The sequence below is a fragment of the Cydia pomonella genome, chromosome 27 (genome assembly GCF_033807575.1).
Source record: "Cydia pomonella isolate Wapato2018A chromosome 27, ilCydPomo1, whole genome shotgun sequence".
NCBI classification, from domain to species: domain Eukaryota; kingdom Metazoa; phylum Arthropoda; class Insecta; order Lepidoptera; family Tortricidae; genus Cydia; species Cydia pomonella.
In genome coordinates, this window is record NC_084729.1 from 6,348,553 (window position 1) to 6,371,847 (window position 23,295).

Here is a 23,295-nt window from a genome sequence, read left to right on the forward strand (position 1 = left end):
AGATTGAGCAATAGTTAGAATGACACAACGTATCGTATCCGATAGATCGGTAGCAAAATTGTAAACAAATTTGAACGACCTAATTGACTTAGTCCTAGATAAAACATACATTTTATTAATATCACTACCACTATAACAATATGTATGTTCGCAGGGCAAAGATTCTACCTTAGACGAGAAGACTGCAGCGGCGATTCAGTCCGTTGCCCTTGACAACGCAGTAAGTTTTGCTACATATATTTTAGCTTATTGCCACTGTAAGTTTTTTTTTTTGTACTACGTCGGTGGCAATCAAGCATACGGCCCGCCTAGTAGTAAGCAGTGGCCATAGCCTATGTACGCCTGCAACTCCAGAGAAGTTACATGCGCGTTGCCGACCCTAAACCCGCCCCCCCTCGTTAAGCTCTGGCAACTTTACTCACCCGCAGGAACACAACACTATGAGTAGGGTCTAGTGTTGTTTGGCTGCTGTTTTCTGTAAGGTAGAGGTACTTCCCCAGTTGGGCTCTGCTCTAGATCTGGAATGACATCCGCTGTGCTGTGCCCTACCACACAAAGCGAGATGACATTCGCAATGCCCATACCTCTCTTTTGGACGTAGTTTAAGGACATACCCGGGTCCAAGTTAGCTTGGTCGTAGTCTATGATGCCACAACAGTTGTTATTATTTAGCTTTTTGTTGCAGCTCTCTGGCAAAGCTACGCTGGTGAGGGTACCTCAGGGTGAGGAGCCTCAACACTTCCTCAAGATCTTCAAGGGTATGTTTAATATCAGCTCAAATGTAACTCTGGTACCGGATGATAACTTTTATACTTCATAGTGAACGTCTACGGCACGTTTTATCGACATAAAGCAAGGGCTAAATGTAATAAGATTTCATGCAGTTGCTTTTTAAACTTTTAAACGCCAAGAACACCTAAAGTCGAAGAACAGCGCTGATCAACAGGCTAGCACCATGTCGAGGCAGGAACATATTATGACTTCATATTTTGTTAATTTTTAATTATCTTCTTATGAGTTGTTCATGAGTGTAGGTATCTTTTTCTATAATAAAGACATACTTTTTTGTTAAGTTATGTTTTTTGTTAAAAGGTATTTTAAATACGTGTTATTATGGTTTGACTAGTAAAGTAATAACGTGATACTCAATCAGGTCGCTTGGTGACCCTTCTGGGTGGGAAAGCCTCCGGGTTCAGGAACTCCAACCAGAAGGACAATTACGACACCGACGGCGTCAGGCTGTTCAGGGTAAGTTAGCTAAGATACCGTCTATCTGCACTTTACTTTGAGCTTACCAGTACCCTCATCATCAGTTTTACGCGTCAACTCAAACGCAGTGCGTGTCGCTTGCACCAATGTCAGTACGAGGGAGATGCATTGTGAGTTAGTTTACGCAGTCGCTAGCGAATATGTAGCGATACTGCGGTGGCAGCATGATTCCATTTTTATCACCTGTCACTATGCCTGTCACTTTTGTACTTACATACTTGTTAGAATGTGAGAAGCATGGTGATAAATGATAAAGAGCTGACCAGCTTAGCCGTACGGTACACCTAAGATGGTTCTAACATGTATGTAAGCGCGAAAGTGACGGGCATAGTGACGTAAAGTGATAATAACCGGCCAAGAGCATGTCGGGCTACGCTCAGTGTAGGGTTCCGTAGTTACTCTTCCGTCACAATAAGCTAAACTGGAGCTTAAAGTATAGTAAATTGTTAACCAAGGGATGAAACGGTACCTTTCACCCGAGTTAAACAAATAGGCAAATTTGCATAATCAGTACCTAATTAAAGTGTCTTTTTACTATGAAGAGAAAACTTTTTGCGATAACTCAAAAACAGCTAAACTGATCATGTCGGCTATAGTTTTCATTTAATGTCTTTCTTAAGCTCTACTTCCACGATTTTTTTCATATTTTTTTGGACCTATGGTTCAAAAGTTAGAGGGGGGGGACACATTTTTTTTTTTCTTTCGTAGCGATTATCTCCGAATATATTCACTTTATCAAAAAATGTTTCTGGAAAACCCCTATTAGTTTTGAAAGACCTTTCCAACGATAACCCACAATCTAGGGTTGAAGCGAAAAAAAAAACTCACCCCCACTTTACGTGTAGGGGAGGTACCCTAAAAAAAATTAAATTTTTAGATTTTATGGTACGACTTTGTCGGCTTTATTGATTTATATATCCATGCCAACTTTCAGCTTTCTAGCACTAACGACCACGGAGCAAAGCCTCGGACAGACAGACAGACAGACAGACAGTCAGACAGACAGACAGACAGACGGACATGGCGAAACTATAAGGGTTCCTAGTTGACTACGGAACCCTAAAAATGGAACCATGATGCCACCACTGGTTAATGATCAAATCATATATGTAGATAAAATCTACGTTTATAATTTGTAAGAGCAAATCGATATTTTTAACACTTTTAACTAGGTATCATAAACACATTAATTATAACTTCACTTATAGAAAACTGAGAAACTACTAGACCCCTTGATATTGGACTCGTATATGATTCGTTTTGATAAGTTCAATTCTTTGGGAAATTAAATTCAGTCGGAAATAATATAGAAATTAAAAAATGTTTTTTTTACCAGTAACTTAATTACTTACATTGAGGAATATTAAACGGCAATCCAGCAACTACCACCAGCTAATATACCTTTGATGATAGATCCACGGAACCAAGGCAGCTGAGGACATGAGGGCAGAACAGGTGCCAGAAGTGACCACCAGTCTGCAGCCCGAGGATGTGTTCCTGCTGGAGACGCCCAACAAGATCTACGTGTGGCATGGACAGGTGAGAACCTATTCTTTGTCATCCATCTATAACAAAAACATTAAACAGACACCTTCTCAACCGGTGGGCCGCGTGGTGTTCCCTGGGAGCACCTGAACTATCTGAAGAAATCCTCGAATTTATATAAATCACCCCATTGTTGACTACACTTGACATCTATCTAGTTAATAGGTAGTTTAGTATTTTATAGATTGGCGCCTTATAAAGCAAAAGTTACGAATCCATGATTTATTTATGTAGGTATTCGATTTGAATGTCTTTCAATTTCTCACCAATCATCATTTGATGATTAAAAGGCTAGTTCAAATACACGCTTGACAACTGAAGGGTTTAGCAATTTCCCTAAAACTTTTCACACCATGTTGGTGGCAAATAAGTATTAAAGACCCGCTTAATTGAAAGCCGTCACCGCAATCTACGGACATCTGCAGCCCAAGAGAAGTCACGTAGGTGACACTACACTTAGTAACTTATTTAATGTCTATTTATGTAAGTAAGTAAGTAAGTAAGTAAGTAAATATTCTTTATTGTGCACCATACATTTAAAAATAGACAGGGAATGAAAAAAACACGTAAAAGTTAGGTAACAACAGGCGGTCTTATCGCTAAGAAGCGATCTCTTCCAGACAACCTTTGGGTAGCAGGAAACAATGAACTTACAACATTGAACGGGTAGTGCCGATATACATATATAATTCAACAAAATGAAGACGCAAACAATATAATACATACCTACATACTAATAAAATAAATACATATATACATACATACATTATATATTATACAATCATAAATAAAGGCAAGTTAAGGCAGCGAAAGGTAGTGAGTCTTCAAAAGACTTTTGAAAACGGGAAGGGATTTTGCACGTCTAATGTCTAATGGCAAAGCATTCCACAACCGAACAGCACGAAAAGAAAAAGAGTTGCTATAAAATTTTGATGATGACGGTGGTGGAGCAAGGAGATGCATCTCCGCACAGCGGACCGAGGAAAGATAGTTGAAACGCTTTTTAAGATATAGAGGGGTGGAGGGGTTGAAAAGAATGTTATAAAGAAGTACAAGAATATGAGAGTTACGGCGATGACGAATAGGGAGCCACTAGAGCTGGGTACGAAATTCAGAGACGTGGTCATATTTGCGTAATCCAAATATGAATCTTATACAGACGTTTTGAAGGCGCTCAAGTTTATTTAGCTGGTCCTCTGTAAGATCAAGATAGCAAATATCGGCATAATCCAATATAGGGAGAAGAAGAGATTGAGCAAGCGCAATTCTGGTAGCGAGCGGCAAGAAGCTACGAAGCCTGCGAAGTGACCCCAGAGAAGCAAACATCTTCCTACTGATCTCACTTATCTGTGGTACCCAAGACAGTGTGCGATCAAATATAACTCCAAGATTTTTTACCTGGCTCGATAATGGAACCGGGACACCATCAAACACTATGAAAGGTAAGTTAAGAAAGTCAATCCGAGAAATGAGTTGAGAGCTGCCTAAAATTATAGCTTGCGACTTACACGGATTAACATTCAGCCCATAGCGTTTGCTCCAACTGGAAATGTGTTCCAAGTCCCGATTTATGGAGCCGATACTCTTAGGTAGATCGTTAATTACGCATTGAGAGTAAATTTGGAGGTCGTCGGCATAGAGGTGGTAAGAAGAAGAAATATTAGTAGTAATTTATGTATTTGTTGTATTTGAATTAAAGCCTAATAAATCGATACTCTCCAGACCTCCAGCGATGTGGAACAGCAAGAGGCAGCACAATTCGTGGAAAGAATCCTCGGCGCCGATAAGGAGTTCGAGGTCATCACTCAAGGCAACGAGCCCGATGACTTCTGGTCCTACCTGAGTAAGTAGATAGCACTGAATCTAGACGCCAATAGGTACTTAGCCACCATATGAAGTATTATTTCATGTTTACCTTTAAACCTCAGAACAGACCTAAATCCATACCAATGTCCACCATACTACAGACAATACTAAACCACCAACCATACCATACCATAAATCAACTATAGTATGGGTGGAAGACAGTCAATGTGAACACATTGATAATAGATCATAGTTAGTTAAGTGACAAATCACAATTCATTGTATTGATTGGTCTCAAAATCCTTATTATCTGATAATAACTGAATGACTGGTGTCATTGACAGGGATTTCGTCCGATTGTGTTTTGATTTAGGAACATCTTCTGGTTTATTTTTCTTCTTCTTCTTCCAGTGCCATCTCCTACCGGAGGTCGGCTATAATGAGAGCTATACGGACTTTAGACACAGCTGCGCGGAATAATGAACGTGTACTCTGTTTTAGCTCATAACTAATTCACACTATTAATCTTCCCTTTCAGCCGGTGATGCTTCACAAGTATCCAGCACTGAAGCGTGGCGCGAGCGAGTGACCAAACGCCTCGGTGCCGAGCCCCGACTCTTTGACGCCGATCTGTCTGGCAACAGCGCTGTCAGCTTTGAAGAAATTTTCAACATTGAACAGAAGGTAAGAATCCTAAAGGTAAGGGTGTGGAAGGTTGACTGCTATCCAGTGATGCATCACAGGTAGCAGTCAATTGTTGTGTTGACGACAATGCCATCAGTTTCGAAGAAATCTTAAACATTAAGCAAAAAGATCCTAAAGATGGAGGTATTTCGTCACAGATATAAGGTACGGTAAAACTAGTGCACGTGAGTGGTCAAGCCGATCACATGGAGATCTGTGTGTAACAACGCTGTCGGCTTCGCAGAAAGCTTCAACGTTGAACACAAGGGAAGAATCTTAAAGATGTCGTTTTATCAGTGGTATCAAGTACTGAAGACTAGCTTAAGCGGGTGATGATGATGAACCAAGTTGATGCAAAACCTTGACTTTTTGACGAAGATCAATGCTCATCAGAAGGGTCAGATCCAGAACGATCAGCACAAGTTGCTTGCCTGTTTTCTTGCAAGTCGTACTGGGACCCAATTATGGGAGATAAGAAACTAAATACACTCTGAAAATCTCATGTAGGATATGATTTCTTTTGTGTTAAACAAACAATTTAGCTTCGCAGAAGTCATTAAGGCATTCCATTCCATTGTACTTTGAATGTTTATTTTGATTCATGATAATTGTCTTGACCGGTTTTGATCTGTGGGCGGTTAGAGTATACATGAGAATGTGATAACTTTTGATGAGCTTACCAAGTATGTAGATATTGATTTATCAAAATTATATTCCCAGGCTCTCCACCAAGATGACGTGTACCTACTGGACTCGGGAGACGAGTTGTACGTCTGGATCGGCAAGGAGGCCAGCGACGCCATGAAGAAAGCTGGCAACCACATCGCTGAGGTATCAACACAGACTAAACTCGGTCATTCTCAAAAAATATGTCTGTGGTCTAATTGCCGCAACCCGAAGACATATTGAATGGGAAACGAAATTATCCATTGCAAAAATGGGAACTTCTTTCTTTCTTATATCTTATATCTCCTCTATATTTATAGCCGATTTGTGTAATAATCTTCTTCTTCCTCGCGTTGTCTCGTCATTTTTGTCACAGCTCATGCAAGCCCACGGTCCGCTTGGCTACTGCTCCCTAGAATAGGCGTAAGCACTAGTTTTTACGAAAGTGACTGCAATCTGACCGTCCAACAAAGCGGTAAACTAGGCCTTATTGGGATTACTCACGATGTTTTCTTTCATCGAAAAGCGACTGGTAAATATCAAATGATATTTCGTACATAAATTGCGAAAAACTCATTGGTACGAGCCGGGGTTTGAACCCACCACCTCCGGATGCAAGTCGCACGCTCTTACCGCTAGGCCACCAGCGCTTCAATTTGTGTAACAATGTCATATTTATTATTTATTACAATGTTGTATTCTCCAGGCATACCTGAGGAAGGTGCGTCACGCCGGAACATCGGTGGCGGTGGTCATCAAACAGGATCACGAGCCTGAGCTGTTTAAGGCCGTCTTCGGAGAATGGGACCCTCAAATGTGGCTGGTAAGGACTTTTCTGTCTAGGAAAAAACCTTTGTAAATAAGATAAGTTAATGTTGAAGTCAGTTTGTGACCCTGCCTATGAAGCCGATGGTCCCGGGTTCAAATCCTGGTAAGGGCATTTATTTGTGAGTATGAATATTTGTTCCTAAGTCATGGGTGTTTTCTATGTATTGAAGTATTTATAAATATGTATATATTTGTCGTTGTCTTATACATTTCCCACAACACAAGCCTTATTGAGCTTACTGTGCCACTTAGTCAATTTGTGTAATAATGTGCCAAAGTATTGGACAAACATACACAAATCGACTTAGTCTCACAGTAAGCTTAACATATAAGACTTGCTTTGTGGGTAAACACCAGACGAGGATACTATACGATACTACGAAGAACATAGATATGTATTATAGAAAAAGTAAAATACATAGAAAACATCCACAACTCGGCAACAAATGTCTGTATTAATAAAAAACAATTAAATTTTCACCACGCCAACTGGTAAAGGCACGCTTAATTGTTCAAAAACGAATGAGAAAGTTGCATTTTATCCACATGTGGGGCAAAGTAATCAGATGCAAAGATTGAGTTGTTTCCTTATGTTAGCTGGTGGAATTGACTTTTAAATAATTATTTTTAATGATTTTTTTACGTTCATTTCGATTTGAGTTTTTTGGTATATCATACCTAGTTAGTATTTTTCTCGCGTTGGTGTGGTGAAATTTTTGTTTAACCCTCGTGCCTTGAAACCCTCGCAACGCTCATGAATAACAACTCAAACCCCTCGCTACGCTCGTGGTTCAATTTTGCACGAGCACGTACGAGCGGGTAAACAACAACTTTGCCCCCTTGTAAAACATATAACTATTTCTTAGCACTATTCGAGCTCGGAAGAACGCATCCTAGGAAGGATCACTATATATGTTGATATGGGATGATAATTGTTCTTTTTTCTTTCAGAAAAACAAGAGTTCGGAGGAAGAAATTAACAATGACATTGATGTAGAATAAGATTTTTTGTTAATTAAAGAGCACAAATAATGTGATATAACTATTAAGAAATGTAAACCCATTTTTATAACCTCGTGAAATAAATGTTTCTATAAATACGTGTGATTTATGTCATTCCCATTCTCTTTATTATTACGGAGCATACGAGTAGTACAATAAGAATAGAGATGAAATCGTAAAGCCGGCAGATGACCGAACGAGATGTTCTTATAGGACTTTCAGTAGGAGTAGCAGAGATAGCTTGTCACAGACTCAATATTTTTATTCCCCACCGTAAGTTTTAGTATGGCTCGCTGGAGCTCCATATACCAAAAGTGTCATCAAAAAACCTTAAATAGGTGGCGCTACAATACCTAGAATACTTAAAAAAAAAAATCAAATCATAGACAGCGCACTTCACTCCGTCAATAACGCCTAGGTTCTTGGCTACTCATAGCGCTACTCTGGAGAGATTTGGGACTATTATTTATACCTATAAAATCAGGTTCATATTTATTGTCGAACATAAAACAGTGCTGTTTTTTATTTAAGAATAATTATTTCACCATCGGGGAGATTTTGTGTTACATGGTATCACTCGCCTACACGCATCCTTTCAAATAAGGAACGAAATCTCCATGTACCAAAAAGTGTCATCAAAAAACTTTAAATAGGTGACGCTACAATACCTAGAGTACTTGAACAAAAAAATCAAATCATAGACAGCGCAATTCACTCCGTCAATAACGCCTTGGTTCTTAGCTACTCTAGCGCTACTCTGGAGAGATTTGGAACTATTATTTATAGCTGACAGCTGGACACTTTTGCAACAGTTCTACCCAGAGACATGTCAGTCGCTTCGCTTGACAGACAGATGAAGTGTGCGAAAGGGAAGCCATGACGTATATGAACAAGCCATAAGTGCAAAAGAGGCAGACTACATATGAGAAAACGTAACCAATTTTGAGTTCGAAGGCGGCCGAGGCGGCCAAAATCATATTGCCGTATTTTTTAACGTGAAAAATATAAGCGAATCAAAAAGAAAATTATACATTAAGTAATTTAGTGACGATGGTGTCATGTTGTGTGCCGGGTTGTAGTGTTTCAGGGCCAAAAAAACCAGGAAAATACTCATTTCACAGGTAATTATGATATTCCTAGCGAACTTTTCGTAACGATATTTTATCAAATTAACAGCATAAAAAGTGTAAAAAACCAATTATAACAGTTCATTATAAGTTTTTCTTCAATTGTGTGTTAATATTTCATCATATTAGTCAACAATTTAGAATATTTTGTGTAAAAACCTAAACTGTTACTTTACGCTAGGGCTTGACAAAATGTTCATATGACTGTATCGATAACTTGTCGGTATATTAGTAGGTATGGAATTAGTTGTTCACAAGACATCATTAAGATATTACCTTTATAACCGACTTAAAATAATAACGATTGTTATAATACCTTTTTTGAACGTGTACATGTTTAGCGATAAATTTAAACTTCACTTTCCAACACAGTACTTACATTTTAACCACTTTTCCACGCCTATGCCGCCAACACAAGGAAACACAAGACAGCGTATACTTGTACACAGCGTATACACATCCAACCCAAGTTGTCAGCAGGAAAAGGCGCGAAATTCAAATTTTCTTTGGTAAGTCAACTCTTTGCGAACACATTTTCAAACAACTTCAACTTTATCATTTTCAACTTTTTCAAACACATTTGAAAAAGTAGTCGATAAAGCAGTTAAACATCGATAGATTATTAATATGTTGTAACATGACATCACTATTTTTGTTCGCACATAGACAATTTACGCACACACTTGCATTTCATTTTTGGTCACACTTTCCAAGTTTGACAGTCGTTCTATACTATCCTATTTCTATGGTTCTACCATAAGAGATGCCACTCCTATACCATCCGCCATTGCCATAGAAAAAATACAGCCATTGCAGTGTCACAGTTTGGCATAAGTCAAATTCTCTTTGTCAATATCTTAACTCTATGGTTGGAACCTTCTTTTAAGTTGGCTGCAGCATCGGGTGGTTTCGACTCCCTCCTCCTCCTCCTCCCATTTCATATGTTTTATTGTATTTTTAACTTAATTATAGTATTTATAAATAGCTGGAGAACGGTGACAGCTGTCATTTTCATACAATCTTAAAACGCAATATCTTGTAATATTATATTGAGATGTCATCTGTCTCCGTACCCAAACTGTTTGAATATGAGTATACGAAAATTACGAAATACTTCTAGTTAGGCGAGCAATGTATGCTTGCTACCAAATTGACAAGAAACATATCTGTGGCCCTAGTGAATAGGGAGCGTGCATGCACTGTAGGAGGCAGCACAGGAGCTGTCAGATTTTTGGCGCGAAGCGTAAATGTGAGGTTTATTGTTCCGATGTAGCCCACAAGATGGCAGTACCTACTATGCACAAGAAAACACTTGACGTGTAAATGTGCATGTTTATGGTTCCGATTCAGACCACAAGATGGCAGACCCTCCAACGCGCACGGTCCCTATAAGGGTACAAGTATGATTTGTTGTGATATAAATAAACTAAAATAATTATAAAAAACTGGGCAAGTGCGAGTCGGACTCGCGCAAGAAGGTTTCCGTACCATTATTTATAAAAACCGCAAAAAAAATATGTTTGTTGTATGGGAGCCCCCCTTAAATATTTATTTTATTCTGTTTTTAGTATTTGTTGTTGTAGCGGCAACAGAAATACATCATCTGTGAAAATTTCAACTGTTTAGCTATCACGGTTCATGAGATACAGCCTGGTGACAGACGGACGGACGGACGGACAGCGAAGTCTCAGTAATAGGGTCCCGTTTGACCCTTTGGGTATGGAACCCAATCGTTAACGCTCCGTAGCGAACGAAACGCAACGGTCACTGTCGCACTAATATAGAAGAGTGATAGAGAGAGATGACTACGATACGCTATGGAGCGTTACAGATGTAGTGAATAACCCTTTCTGATCGTATTTTCACGAAAACGTACGAACGTGACATGTTATTCCAGTCCGTCTCAGTACAAAAAGTACTGAGGTTGACCGAATTAGCATAATAAATACAAACGTTTTTCCGGGAAAACACGAAGAGAAAGGATGATTCACTTTATCTGTAACGATTGACACGTTGGCTATGCGGAAAGGTGTTAAGGGTGTAATTTCCACGTAACACTTATGCCCTTTTATACCTTAAGCTGCTCGAGACTTGTACTTTTCACTCGGTCTACATATATGTTGTTTACAAGGATTCGGGAAGAGATAAACTGCAGTCAAACCTAAACAGTAAAGTCATGTCTAAAAATATAGATACGAACCAAGTGCCAAAAATATGTATATACTACCTTAATATATGGGCAATAAAGTCGTGAATACATATTTTTGGCGCTTTGTCTGTATCGATTTTTAGACGTGACTGTACTTACATAGAACAGATAGGTAAATGTTCAGACCATTAATAGATCATACTACCCTAGCTATAAGCATTATAATCGCGTAAGATATAAGTCATTTTGAGTCTGTATCATGATTAACATAAACATGATGACATTAAGCCAAATTAGGTAGTCATTATCTCAACTTGAATAACAAACTCGATTCAGTATCCGAGATGATTTTTGTACGAAAAGCATCTTTATCAGAGAGGTATAAGATTTAATTTACAAGTATTTTATTACTTACAGCTAGAGGTCCGCGCCGCAGGCCGAAACACCGGCGGCGGCGCGCCGGCATTTATACCCGGAGCGGCACGGTGCCGCCGGTGTGAAGGTCATTATTTAGAGAAATAAACATTTATGATAACATTTTATGTGCAATAACAATATACATAATGGATATATACAGAGGATTACTATAACTAGCTTAAATCTAAAGTAGGCATTGTATCAAGGACGCTGGCGGTATTTCCTTGTTCTATCGCAATACTGATACGTTGTGCGAGGAACCCGCCAGCTCTTCAGTCACCAGACCCTTTGCGATTTCTACAAAAAAAACTTTTGCGCGATGGGACCCCATGGACCTAGAGTTTCAACGCCAAATGGTACAAAATGGAACTCTCTACCGAGCCTCTTATGTTTATTACGTTTATAGATTTTTCTCAAAATATGCGTAGAAATATTGTTTTTACGTTCGCAATAATAGGCTGCGAGATACTGCGTTGCTCGCGCTTGGGAAAAGCCGGCAATAGATTTTCGCACAACATCGATGTACAAAATTTTGAGATCGGCGTGACTTTGTTTACGATCCGGGGCTAGTCGGCGGCGGCGCGCCGGGGCTAGTCGACGGCGGCGCGCCGGCGTGGCGCGGACCTCTACTTACAATACTTTAAAATACATTTATTTCTATAAACAAAATCTTGCAGTTGTGATTATAACCTCAAAGTGAACTGACATTTTTTCACAAATATGAAAAGATATATTTCAATTTTGTTGTTTTGTTCAATTTTAAAAGTGAACAGTCACGGCATGAATGTGGTGTTCTCGTGGAAGCAAATTAGTTATAATTTTGATGGAGTTCTGTGTAAGTATCCATTTATGGTTCATTTCTAAGAGAATGAATTAAGTACCTAAACTATAAGTAAAATGAAGGTAAGGACTTGCACATAACCGTTCGAAGCTAATAAACACTTACCTATACCAAAAAACATTGACAGAAACAGACAGTGCAAGTGTTATTTTAAACGTCAAACTTCTATGAAATTATGACGTTACTTAACACTTACACAGGCTGGGCTATCAAAATCGTTGCCAACTTAGCTTGGTCTGAATAATTAAAGGTGAGTGGTTTATTGTTTTAACAATATGTAAGTAAAATACTTTTCTCATGCTCTGAAAGTGGATCGGTGTTGTTCTATAAAGTGTGCAGAAAGTGATACATTTCTGCTCTATAGCATTTTTGATATTTTAGTCCCCGTCCCATAAATAACGATACTTTTGCCTAAATTGTTAATTGAAAGTACTTTCTAGAAATACTACCTATAATAATAATAATAAATTATGCGTTCCTCTCTCTGCGGCCCTGACCACCGGCAGCTTGGGCCCTGCCCCGCTGCTGGCGGCACCCTAGGTTAGGTTTTTTATAATGTGTTTATATCTTTTGTATTGTTTTGTAAGTGTTTTTATATTTTACTTTTATATACATATTGTAAAAAACCTGACGTAAGAGAAAAAATGAAATAAAGGGAATAATAAATTAATATTATAGGACATTTCGCTAAAAATTTACTAAGCCCAAAGGTAAACTCAAGAAGGCTTGTGTTGAGGGAACTCGGACAACGATTATATAAACGCGTGTTTAAGTTGCCTGTTCCGTGGGTTAACACTGCTTTTGGGAGACGACGGCGACGTCCTCTGCTCTTCGATTTACAACACGGCCGTAAAGTTTCAGAGCGAATTAATTAATTGCACTCTGCATGTAGCCAAAAGGTTACTCTTCAACTGGTTGTTGTCACTTGATTATAGCGTAACTGAGACATTACTCCTAAGAATTGTTTAACATTAACTTTATTAATTTTATAAAATGAACTAGACTAAAATATTAGTATAGAACCTATGTATAGAACCGAAGTTATAAATAATGAAGCAAAAGATAAATAGTTTAATACTGAAAATTGCATGTATCAACTTAGGTATAAACCTGATTGTCATATTTAATATATAAAAATATATTTTAGTTTTTCGTTGACTTGCATGACATTTATATGTAATTCTGGTCTCCCGCGATACAGGCCTAGCCTAGTGCGGGGACTTCTGGAAAGTCTGTTGTCAATCTAGTTATGCACCAATTCTTAAAAACAATCGCTGTATTCTTTTTCTGTGTCCTTTCTTGTGCAATAAACATATTTTTTGATATAAATACTTAAATACATAGAAAACAACCATGACTTGCGTTGGTTACTATCTACTTTCTTCGGGTTAGTATCTGCAACCCGGACATTTTACAAATGTTCAAACTGTGCGTACCTGACAGGTACACCGAGCGGCAGCGGCAACCACAGCCATATAGTATAGTATATGTTATTACCTCAAAGCGTCTTCTTGTATATCTCAGACACAAAGAACTCTGACTACGACCGCACCGTCGACGACAACGTCCACTTTGCCGACGAGCTACTAGAAGCAGAGAAGTTCTTCATCCAGTACAACAATGTGCCAATCGGGTTTGAAGTTTACAGAGATACTGTCTTCGTCACTATACCGAGGAGACGACATGGTATGATTAAGTGCATCTTTCTCTAAAGTTCTTCAAAAAACGTATGAGTTTTCTGAGGGAAAAGGTTAGCATGACAATATTCATTAATGCTATACTCTTGGCACAATTTTTATCCGATAAGTACTGTAAACTTGCTCAACATTGCCTACAGCGCCAAACATTGCCTGATTAGAAAAATTCTCCCTCTCTATGAATTAGTATTTTTCATAATGGATATACTTATAGAGTCAAAACAAGATAAGTTGACAGCGATTTGGATAGCGCAGACGGTGCAAGTGTTATTTTAAACATCAAACTTCTATGAAATTATGATGTTTACTTGACACTTGCACCATCTGGGCTATTAAAATCGCTGCTAACTTATCTTGGTCTGACTCTAGATGTGTTACTATAACTACACTAACTAACTGTAGCTTAAATCTAAGATAGGCCCTTGATGCATTGTACCAAGGTTACCAAGCATGTTGGCGGCATTTCCTTGTTGTAACTATGTCACTAACCTTAATTAATTTTAAGATTTGTTGTAAATACTAACAATTATGGATCTATTGTGGATTCGAATTAAATAAATAATTGAATTGAAATTGAAAATTGAATTGAATATTTTCGGAATAATCGCTTCAAAAAAAAATGTGTCCCCGTTCTTCTAACTTTTGGACCAAAAAAAAACCTGGAAATAAAGACTTGCAAGGAAAAATCAGTTAAGCCATTTAGAATTTTTGCTAAAAGTTTTCCTTTCTTAGTAAAAGTGCTACAAAGGTTAGTTTTGCTTGTTATGTACACATATTTTAGCCACTTGGTCTGTATCGATATTTTCAGACGTGACTGCAAAGGATACCCACTAATAGCCCCAGTTCAAGGCGGCCTATTTTTACGGACTAAAACTACACTGAGCATAGCCCGACATGCTCTTGGCCGGTTTTTATGAGTTCTAGTCAGACTTATAGTTATTCTAGTCCATTGGCTGGAATAGTTCCAAAAACGCATGTCATTGGTGTCCCTGTGAATGTGAAATCAAATTCGATATGCCTTTGTTATGACCGATGTCCATCTAGTTTACTTCACAGAGGTGAATCAAAACAATACTGCCCCACCATCCCACCAAGCATAACAACCGTATCGCGAAATTCACGTTTAGATATGATTTTTTAACACCCAATGCAAAAAAAGACGCCAATGTTTGTCTGTCTGTGGCATCGTAGCTCTCGAACGGATGGACCATTTCGATGCGGTTTTTCTTAAGCGAGTTTCCTTGCGGTGGTTCTATGAATTAGTATTTTCAAGGCGATATATATGTGTCAGGCATGGTAGACAGTGATAAGCAAGTTTACAATATTCTTGCAGCTGATATGTTATCTACTTACAGTTAATTAATAACATTAAACAGATAACAATGAAGCACATTTTGATCTGAACTAAGTTATCTCAAAACTACAACTACTTATACTTACTCTGTATTTCTTCTTTAGGTATTTAAATAAAAGTAAACAAACATTTTGTACATTTTCCGGTAGATGTAACATTTATTGGTTAAACAACCAAATACAAAACCACCTGAATACATCATCTGAACAGGAACGACCTGACTTGAACCTACATTATTTGATCATGTAATGTTTTCATCTACCATCAACTGGCTTAAGGAGCCATGTGAGGGTAGATTTTGTTTGCTTTTATTTAAATACCTAAAGATACAGAGATATACGCTTAGAAGAAATTTATGGTACCAAAATATTTTAGGTATTCCCTCAACCTTAAACTATATAAAGCTGTCAGACCCAAGCCCAGTACTGCGTCCATACCCTAACGTAGCCAGCAGGAATCTCGTTTCTGTATATCGGCCTAGGGTCGACGAGTGTGGGCGGCTTTGGATGGTGGACACCGGTTTACTAGAGGTTCCTGGTAAGATCCGTTATTAAAAAAATAAAAGATGAGCTAAAATTTATTTATTCAAGCAGGATTTATCGAATCGCAGTTGCATCTCCAATATCTAGTGCATGTTTCAGGAGAGAGGAAGCAGATTCAGCCTCCCGCAATAGTTCTCTATGACCTCAACAGTAAAAGCCAAATCTTGAGATACCAGCTCAAACCCACGGATCTGGTCGACGAGAGGACGCCAGGAGGTAAAATATTAATACCGTTATCCAATTTAATAGATTAATAATGAACAATGCTGAATCTATAAGCTATGACGGCCATCCCCATCTTTTATCAATTTTATCATAGAGGATGACTAACGCTAGAAGGTTTCGGGTCCGGACAGAAGCACCCGACACTTCATTTTCTATCTTTTCTATACAAAAGATCACATGTTCTTCGATCACCCGTCATAGAAAATGAAGTGTCGGATGCCTTGGCACTCGGCACCGACATCTTTGCATGACAAGGTGGTAAATTTGGACAATCCTGTGTAGGTTACCTAATATACCTACTTATTTAGAGTTATTACCTTCTTGCACTAAAAATTAGAATTTCCTCCCACTAAACTCTTTCTCTTAAGGTTATCTCGATGAGGTTTAAAAAAAACTAGTTTCTAAGGGGTCGCATAGCGGAACGCAAAGGGAGTTGCCGTTATCAGATGAGCCGAATGCTTGTCTGTCACCGTCGTAAAAAAGAACTAGGTATGTAGACGTAAATCAAAGCAAACATGCGTATGAGTATCAATTGTCTTAATACTTAGTATTATTCCTTTCTTTAAATCCAGGCCTAACCTCGATAACGGTGGACGTCGGGGCCTCCTGTTCAGACACATACGCCTACATCACGGACCTGGCCACCAACGGTCTCATCGTTTTCTCACTCAAAGAAAGAGACAGCTGGAGGATCCAGGACGACAGTTTAAGGCTGGATGAGGGGGCCATGAACTTTACTGTTGCTGGTTTGTACCTACATGTGTTTCCTTAATTTACCTGGATCCTGATCTAACCTCAATAACGGTGGATGTTGGGGCCCCCTGCTCAGACACATACGCTTACATCACGGTCCTGGCCACCAATGGTCTTATCGTCTTCGCACTCGAAGAAAGAGACAGCTGGAGGATCCAGGATGACAGTTTCAAGCTGGATGAGGGGGCCATGAACTTTACTGTTGCTGGTTTGTACCTACTTTTTTTCCTTACTTTACCTGGATCCTGGTCTAACCTCCATAACGGTGGACGTTGGGGCCTCCTGTTCAGACACATACGCCTACATCACGGACCTTGCCACCAACGTTCTCATCGTCTTCTCACTCAAAGAGAAAGACAGCTGGAGGTTAAAGGACGGCCTTTTTAGGCTGGATGATGGGGCTATGAATTTCACTCTTACTGGTGGTCTATTCACCGCCATAAATCGGAACATTTCATATGAACGCACTTATTCTGTGCCCAACGGGGACAAATGGGGATCACAACTTCGCACGTGGCTGTTCCAAAGTTCTATGTAAGCACTTCTCTTTAAAATCCATCTTACTACTAGTGGCTCTGTGAGCTATAAAGCTCGTGTTAAGATTAGAAAATGTAAAAGTGAAATTACTTAGTTCGTGGAGTCGTTATGACAGTGAACTCACAATGGTCCAAGGCGCCAGAGATGCTATTGGCGCTTAAGTCCTTTATACCAATTTCTGCATTTAGAAAATTTTCCAAAAACTAGATCGACATTTTTTTTGTTTAATCAAAGGTTACAAAATTTCACGGGAATCGGTGAAGAATTGCGACTTGTAGAGGAGAATGTGCGGACATAGGTACAAAAGCAAAATGCCAGAGTTAAAACGGAGACCTCCGCTGGCGCTATGGTCAATTACACTTCTCTGTCTGTTGCCGGTGAGTAAGGTTGCCAGAGCTCAACGAGGGGGGGGGGGTGGGGTTAGGGTCGGCAACGCGCATGTAACTTCTCTGGAGTTGCAGGTGTTGACGGAGACTGCTTACCATCAGGCAGGCCGTATGCTTGTTTGCCACCGACGTAGTATAAAAAAAAAAAAAAAAAAAAACTGTCAAAGAGAATTAAGAACTGTATTAAATTTTTGAATGACCGAAGAGTACCCCCAAAGAGTTGCGTTAGGCTCTTGAACAGTGGTCTGCCGACTCCTCCTAATCAAAATACTCTTGTTTTCTTTCTATATCATAACAAATGTTAGATACCATTCTTCATTACAGGACACGTGATCAACTGGCGAGATGGATTATTCAGCATTACCCTATCTAACCGGGATGCCACCAACAGAACAGCTTTCTTTCACCCGCTGGTGTCCACCCAGGAGTTCTCCATCGACACGTCTATGCTGAAGTCTTCGAAACAAGGAAACGTTAATGGTCAAGTGAGGGTAAGGTAACAGATGAACGTTTGAAATAGGTACGCATGATTTGGAGTATGAGCTTTAACTTACTTTATATGGACGCATAGCTCCGAAAGGATGAAGATTTTTTTTATACTACGTCGGTATCAAACAAGCATACGGCCCGCCTGATGGTAAGCAGTCTCCGCCTGCAACTCCAGAGGAGTTATTTGCGCGTTGCCGACCCTAACACTCCGCACTCTCGTTGAGCTCTTACCCAACTGCAGGAACACAACAGTATGAGTAGGGGCTAGTGTTATTTGGCTGCGGTTTACTGTAAGGAGGAGGTACTTCCCTAGTTGGGCTCTGCTCTAGATCTGGAATAACATCCGCTGTGCTGTGGCCTGACCCGGATCCGGATATATCCTTAAACTGCGTCCGAAACAGAGGTATATGGGCACCATAGAGGAACAATTTGACAGAGGCCGCGCAACTGACGACCAGCTGTAACAGTGCAATGGCGGAAGGATTCAATGTGTGCGTGTCACGAATGTATACCTAGGCAGATTGAGTACATTTTCTGTAGTTTGGTATGAACACCTTTCTATCTTGGGGATAAGGTTCAATTTAGTATGGAAAAAAAAGTGAGACCGCCCTCCACTTTAGGTACTACTTATTGGATTAATAATGTGATAATTGATTAACTTATGTATGAAAATTTATCCTGCCTCTTTTTTTCTTTCGATCGGTAGCATTTTTGCAACATTCGACCACGCATGCCGGCGTATTTACTTAATTCTTTTCTTCGAACAATTAATGCACTGACGTTTCAATTATACTGACGGCAGATTTGTGGATGAGACCATAGAGATTACTGTCAATGTGAGTGTGTCACGCGTAAATACTAGAAAATTGGTGAATGATGGAAACCTATTTGTGTTTAAGCGAAACTGCTTCCTTAGTATTCTAGGTCCATGATGTTGATGGGCAATATGGATGTCATCTCGCTTTGTCCTGGTTGATTGTTTTTTATATATTTTTTTTTCTTATTTTATATATATATATATATATATATATATATATATATATATATATATATATATATATATATATATATTTATTTATTTATTTATTATGTTATACTTATTCTGACCTGTTGGTGTGATGCAATTTAAGGTGGCCTTGATTGAGCGTTGTAACGCTGCAACAGTAACGTTACTGTAGTCACCAACCGAATGCCACCTTTAGTGTTAAATACTTAATAAAACTTTGGGTACGCGCGGTATCCCTTACCCAAGAAAATGTTGGCATATGAAAGTACTTCTTTCTCTCATGACATTGGATTTAATTAATTGGAACGTTTTACTTTCATTTTGTCCAGCTCCTAGGCACAAGAGGTCCCCTAACCCAAAGCGGCAGCCACGACTACCACGACGGCGTGCTGTTCTTCGCCAACGTAGCCCAAGATGGTATCCTTTGCTGGAACACCAGGAAACCACTGACGCCAGAAAATGTGGTACTAGTAGCACAGGACCATGAGAAACTTGTTTATATCTCAGGTAAGTCAACAATTCACAGTTAACTAGAGTCCGTTCAAAATGGAGTCCTCTGCTGCAACACTAGGAGACCACTGACGCCAGAAAACGAGGTGCTGGTGACACAGGACTGTGAGAAACTTGTGTATATCTCGGGTATGTCAACAATTCACAGTTAACTAGAGTCCGTTCAAAATTGAATCCCCTGCTGCAACCCCAGGAGACCACTGACGCCTGAAAATGTGGTACTAGTAGCACAGGACCATGAGAAACTTGTTTATATCTCAGGTAAGTTAACAATTCACAGTTTTTTTTTTTTTTTTTTATACTACGTCGGTGGCAAACAAGCATACGGCCTGCCTGATGGTAAGCAGTCTCCGTAGCCTATGTACACCTGCAACTCCAGAGGAGTTACATGCGCGTTGCCGACCCTAACCCCACCCCCCTCGTTGAGTTCGTTCATAAAGTCCTCTGCTGCAACACTAGGAGACCACTGACGCCAGAAAACGTGGTGCTGGTGACACAGGACTGTGAGAAACTTGTGTATATCTCGGGTATGTCAACAATTCACAGTTAACTACAGTCCGTTCAAAATGGAATCCCCTGCTGCAACCCCAGGAGACCACTGACGCCAGAAAATGTGGTACTAGTAGCACAGGACCATGAGAAACTTGTTTATATCTCAGGTAAGTTAACAATTCACAGTTAACTAGAGTCCGTTCAAAATGGAGTCCTCTGCTGCAACACTAGGAGACCACTGACGCCAGAAAACGAGGTGCTGGTGACACAGGACCATGACAAACTTGTGTATATCTCGGGTATGTCAACAATTCAGAGTTAACTAGAGTGCCTTCATAAAGTCCTCTGCTGCAACACTAGGAGACCACTGACGCCCGAGAACGTGGTGCTGGTGTGTACCCGAAACCGCGAAAAAAAAATTACTCTCCCATAGAAAATGTCAAGGTCAGACAGCCAAAATGTATGAAACAGAAATTTTTTTTATTTCGTGATTTCGGGGTTGGTCTCATAGTAAAAATTGCTCAGTATAACCTATGTATTCACCCCGTAAATTATTGCGGGTGACTAAATAAACATCCTGTATACTGTATGAACACGTTAAGTAAAAATTGTTAATTTCCCTTATTTTCACGTTCTTGCAGATTTAAAGGTGAAAGCTGACGAGGTGTGGGTCCTAGTGAATCAGATCCCCCGCTTTGTTTACGGCACCCTAGACCCCACGAAAAATAATTTCTACATTCTGAAGTAAGTCAAGCTTTTGGGATGGAATTCTGATAAACTACATTAAATCTTTCCTTTATTAAATCACTATCGACAGGGGGCGTGTGTGTCGGATAGAACACCGAAGTTCTCAAATTGCGGGCATCTTTCTCTGTCACTCTGATTACGCCTTAATTAGTGTAAAAGAGACTGTATTCACGGTATATAGGCCCTCTGTTCGATAGGGTAGCACCCGATGACCGGCTCAGCTCACTTTCGCAAGTGGATCTAATAAGCGGTTAAAATTATTTTTAAGCAACTATGTATGTCAACTCAGTTATAATTACAATATATTTATGTTCAAAATGAATAAAAATATTAACCATTTATTTTTTCAGAGGGAGAGTGCAAGATCTGATCAAGAATACGAAATGCGCGTAATTTAAAAAAACCACCATATCAAAATGTTTACACTATCAAAATGTCAACATCTTCAAAAAAAATATTGATATGACTAGATTATTGAAATGACTAGATTGTTGTCCAAATCCTTTTTTGGGGTTATTTTTTCGTCATGTTAATAGTTTCGCCATGTCCGTCTATCTGTGCGCTGCTTTGCTCCGTGATCGTTAGTGCTAGAAAGCTGCAATTTGGCATGGATACATAAATCAATCATAGCGACAAAGTCGTAAAATAAAATTTAAAAAAATGTATATTTTTAGGGTGTCTCCCCTACTAATTTTTTTTTTTATTTTTTTAATAACAGCATTTTTTGACAAAATGATCCTATAAGAGTTCCGTTTTTGCCAAAATGTCTACACTATCAAAATGTCCACATCTTCAAAACAAAATATAATACTTACAGGTACGGAACCCAAAAAGTACTGATACACATTCGCTACCAATGCTTTCGTAGCGCTACGCTCGTAGCTGATCCCAGCGTTTTACCGCTTTGTAGACCTGTACTGTATGTGTAAACAAAAATAAGGGGATTAGGATGACATACACAAAAACATTGTTTAAGTCATCCTACTCCCCTTCTAAAGAAAGTAATGAAACACACGGATGACGGTTGACAAGTAACGGGATTTTATTTCATAAGAACAGATATTACCATAGACATATGTTGTTACATGCCTGTACTAGATGGCGCTAGGAACTATATTTTAAACTTATTTTGATATATAAACAACACCCCCACTATATCAAAATAAGAAATAAACTAATATTTGACAGGTATAAACCAGTGAAACTATCTTTCATTAAAAAAAAATATTTTGTCTCTACAGGCATATAAAATAAAACATGAAGTAATTACACTATTCAAGTGAATATATAAAAATGATTTAGTGATAACAGAAATTAAGTAATAAAATCATTTCTGAATCACACCAAGTGTTTTCATAAACCTGTAATGTTTCACCTCTGGTAAACCTTTTGTTAACAGGTCAGCGGGCATGTTAGCGGTTGGCAAATATTTTGTTTCAACAATATCATTATCAATCACTTCCCTAATGAAATTATATCTAACATCAATATGTTTAGAACGCTTATGTGACTGATGATTATTTGCCAGCTTCAATGCGCTCTGACTGTCATTGTATATAACCATTTTATTGCTAAAACCCATCAGTTCCACTTCAAGGTTTTTCAAGTAAATGGCTTCACGGCAAGCTTCTGATAAAGCCATGTACTCACTCTCACATGAGCTCAAAGCAACAGTCCTTTGCTTTTTGCTCTCCCAAGAAATAGCAGAACCAGACTTCATAAAACAAAAACCTGTATATGACCGTCTGTCAATGGTATCACTCGCCCAATCTGCATCTACAAAACCTACCAGTTCTGCTTTTCCTTTGGAATATTTCAAACAATAGTCTTTTGTTCTCAATAAATATCTTAAAATTCTTTTAGCATAGTTCCAATGAACATAAGAATAAGAATTATTAAATTGACTCAAGTAACTAGTAGCATAAGATATATCAGGCCGAGTTAATACTGATAAATACATCAAGCTACCTATAAGTTTTTGATATGGCAGGTTTTCTTCACAAAGATTTGTTTTTTCAACATTCAATTTACATTCTATAGGAGTTTCAACAGGGTTGCAATCTTCCATATCAAATTTTTTCAATAATGTCTCTATATAATTCTCCTGATCTATAGTAATGAAATTTTCATCTTTATTTATATTAATTCTCATGCCTAAGTATTGTTTTACTTGACCCACATTTTTTAATTTAAACTTTTGACTCAGTGCCTTTACAAGACTAT

General features: G+C 38.8%; 2 protein-coding genes across 4 annotated transcripts in view; both read left to right on the top strand.

Moving 5' to 3' along the window:
* Positions 1-7,898, top strand: part of LOC133532476 (gelsolin-like) — a 43,553-nt gene extending 35,655 nt beyond the window's left edge. For all 3 annotated transcript variants that reach the window (XM_061871168.1, XM_061871169.1, XM_061871170.1), the window contains 9 exons: positions 155-220; positions 686-758; positions 1,154-1,248; positions 2,683-2,808; positions 4,537-4,657; positions 5,159-5,304; positions 6,025-6,135; positions 6,677-6,793; positions 7,750-7,898. In XM_061871168.1, the coding sequence (XP_061727152.1) occupies positions 155-220; positions 686-758; positions 1,154-1,248; positions 2,683-2,808; positions 4,537-4,657; positions 5,159-5,304; positions 6,025-6,135; positions 6,677-6,793; positions 7,750-7,800 (906 nt within the window). In that variant the 3' untranslated portion in view covers positions 7,801-7,898. The remainder of the gene's footprint in view (positions 1-154; positions 221-685; positions 759-1,153; positions 1,249-2,682; positions 2,809-4,536; positions 4,658-5,158; positions 5,305-6,024; positions 6,136-6,676; positions 6,794-7,749) is intronic.
* Positions 7,899-11,892: 3,994 nt separating this feature from the next.
* Positions 11,893-21,580, top strand: LOC133532497 (L-dopachrome tautomerase yellow-f-like). The gene is made up of 9 exons (XM_061871207.1): positions 11,893-12,328; positions 13,859-14,020; positions 15,761-15,922; positions 16,027-16,143; positions 16,725-16,898; positions 18,153-18,319; positions 19,653-19,830; positions 20,967-21,069; positions 21,423-21,580. Exons 1-9 carry the CDS (start codon positions 12,214-12,216, stop codon positions 21,463-21,465), a joined length of 1,221 nt encoding a protein of 406 aa, XP_061727191.1. The 5' UTR covers positions 11,893-12,213; the 3' UTR covers positions 21,466-21,580.
* The last annotated feature ends 1,715 nt before the right edge of the window (positions 21,581-23,295 follow it).

Bases quoted from the DNA above. Each gene is read 5' to 3' on its own strand.
- LOC133532497 (XM_061871207.1), top strand. From the start codon at position 12,214: ATGAAAAGATATATTTCAATTTTGTTGTTTTGTTCAATTTTAAAAGTG. The intron at 14,021-15,760 runs GTATGATTAAGT...AAAATATTTTAG, and splicing joins TATACCGAGGAGACGACATG to GTATTCCCTCAACCTTAAAC. The intron at 16,899-18,152 runs GTTTGTACCTAC...TCTTCATTACAG, and splicing joins CATGAACTTTACTGTTGCTG to GACACGTGATCAACTGGCGA.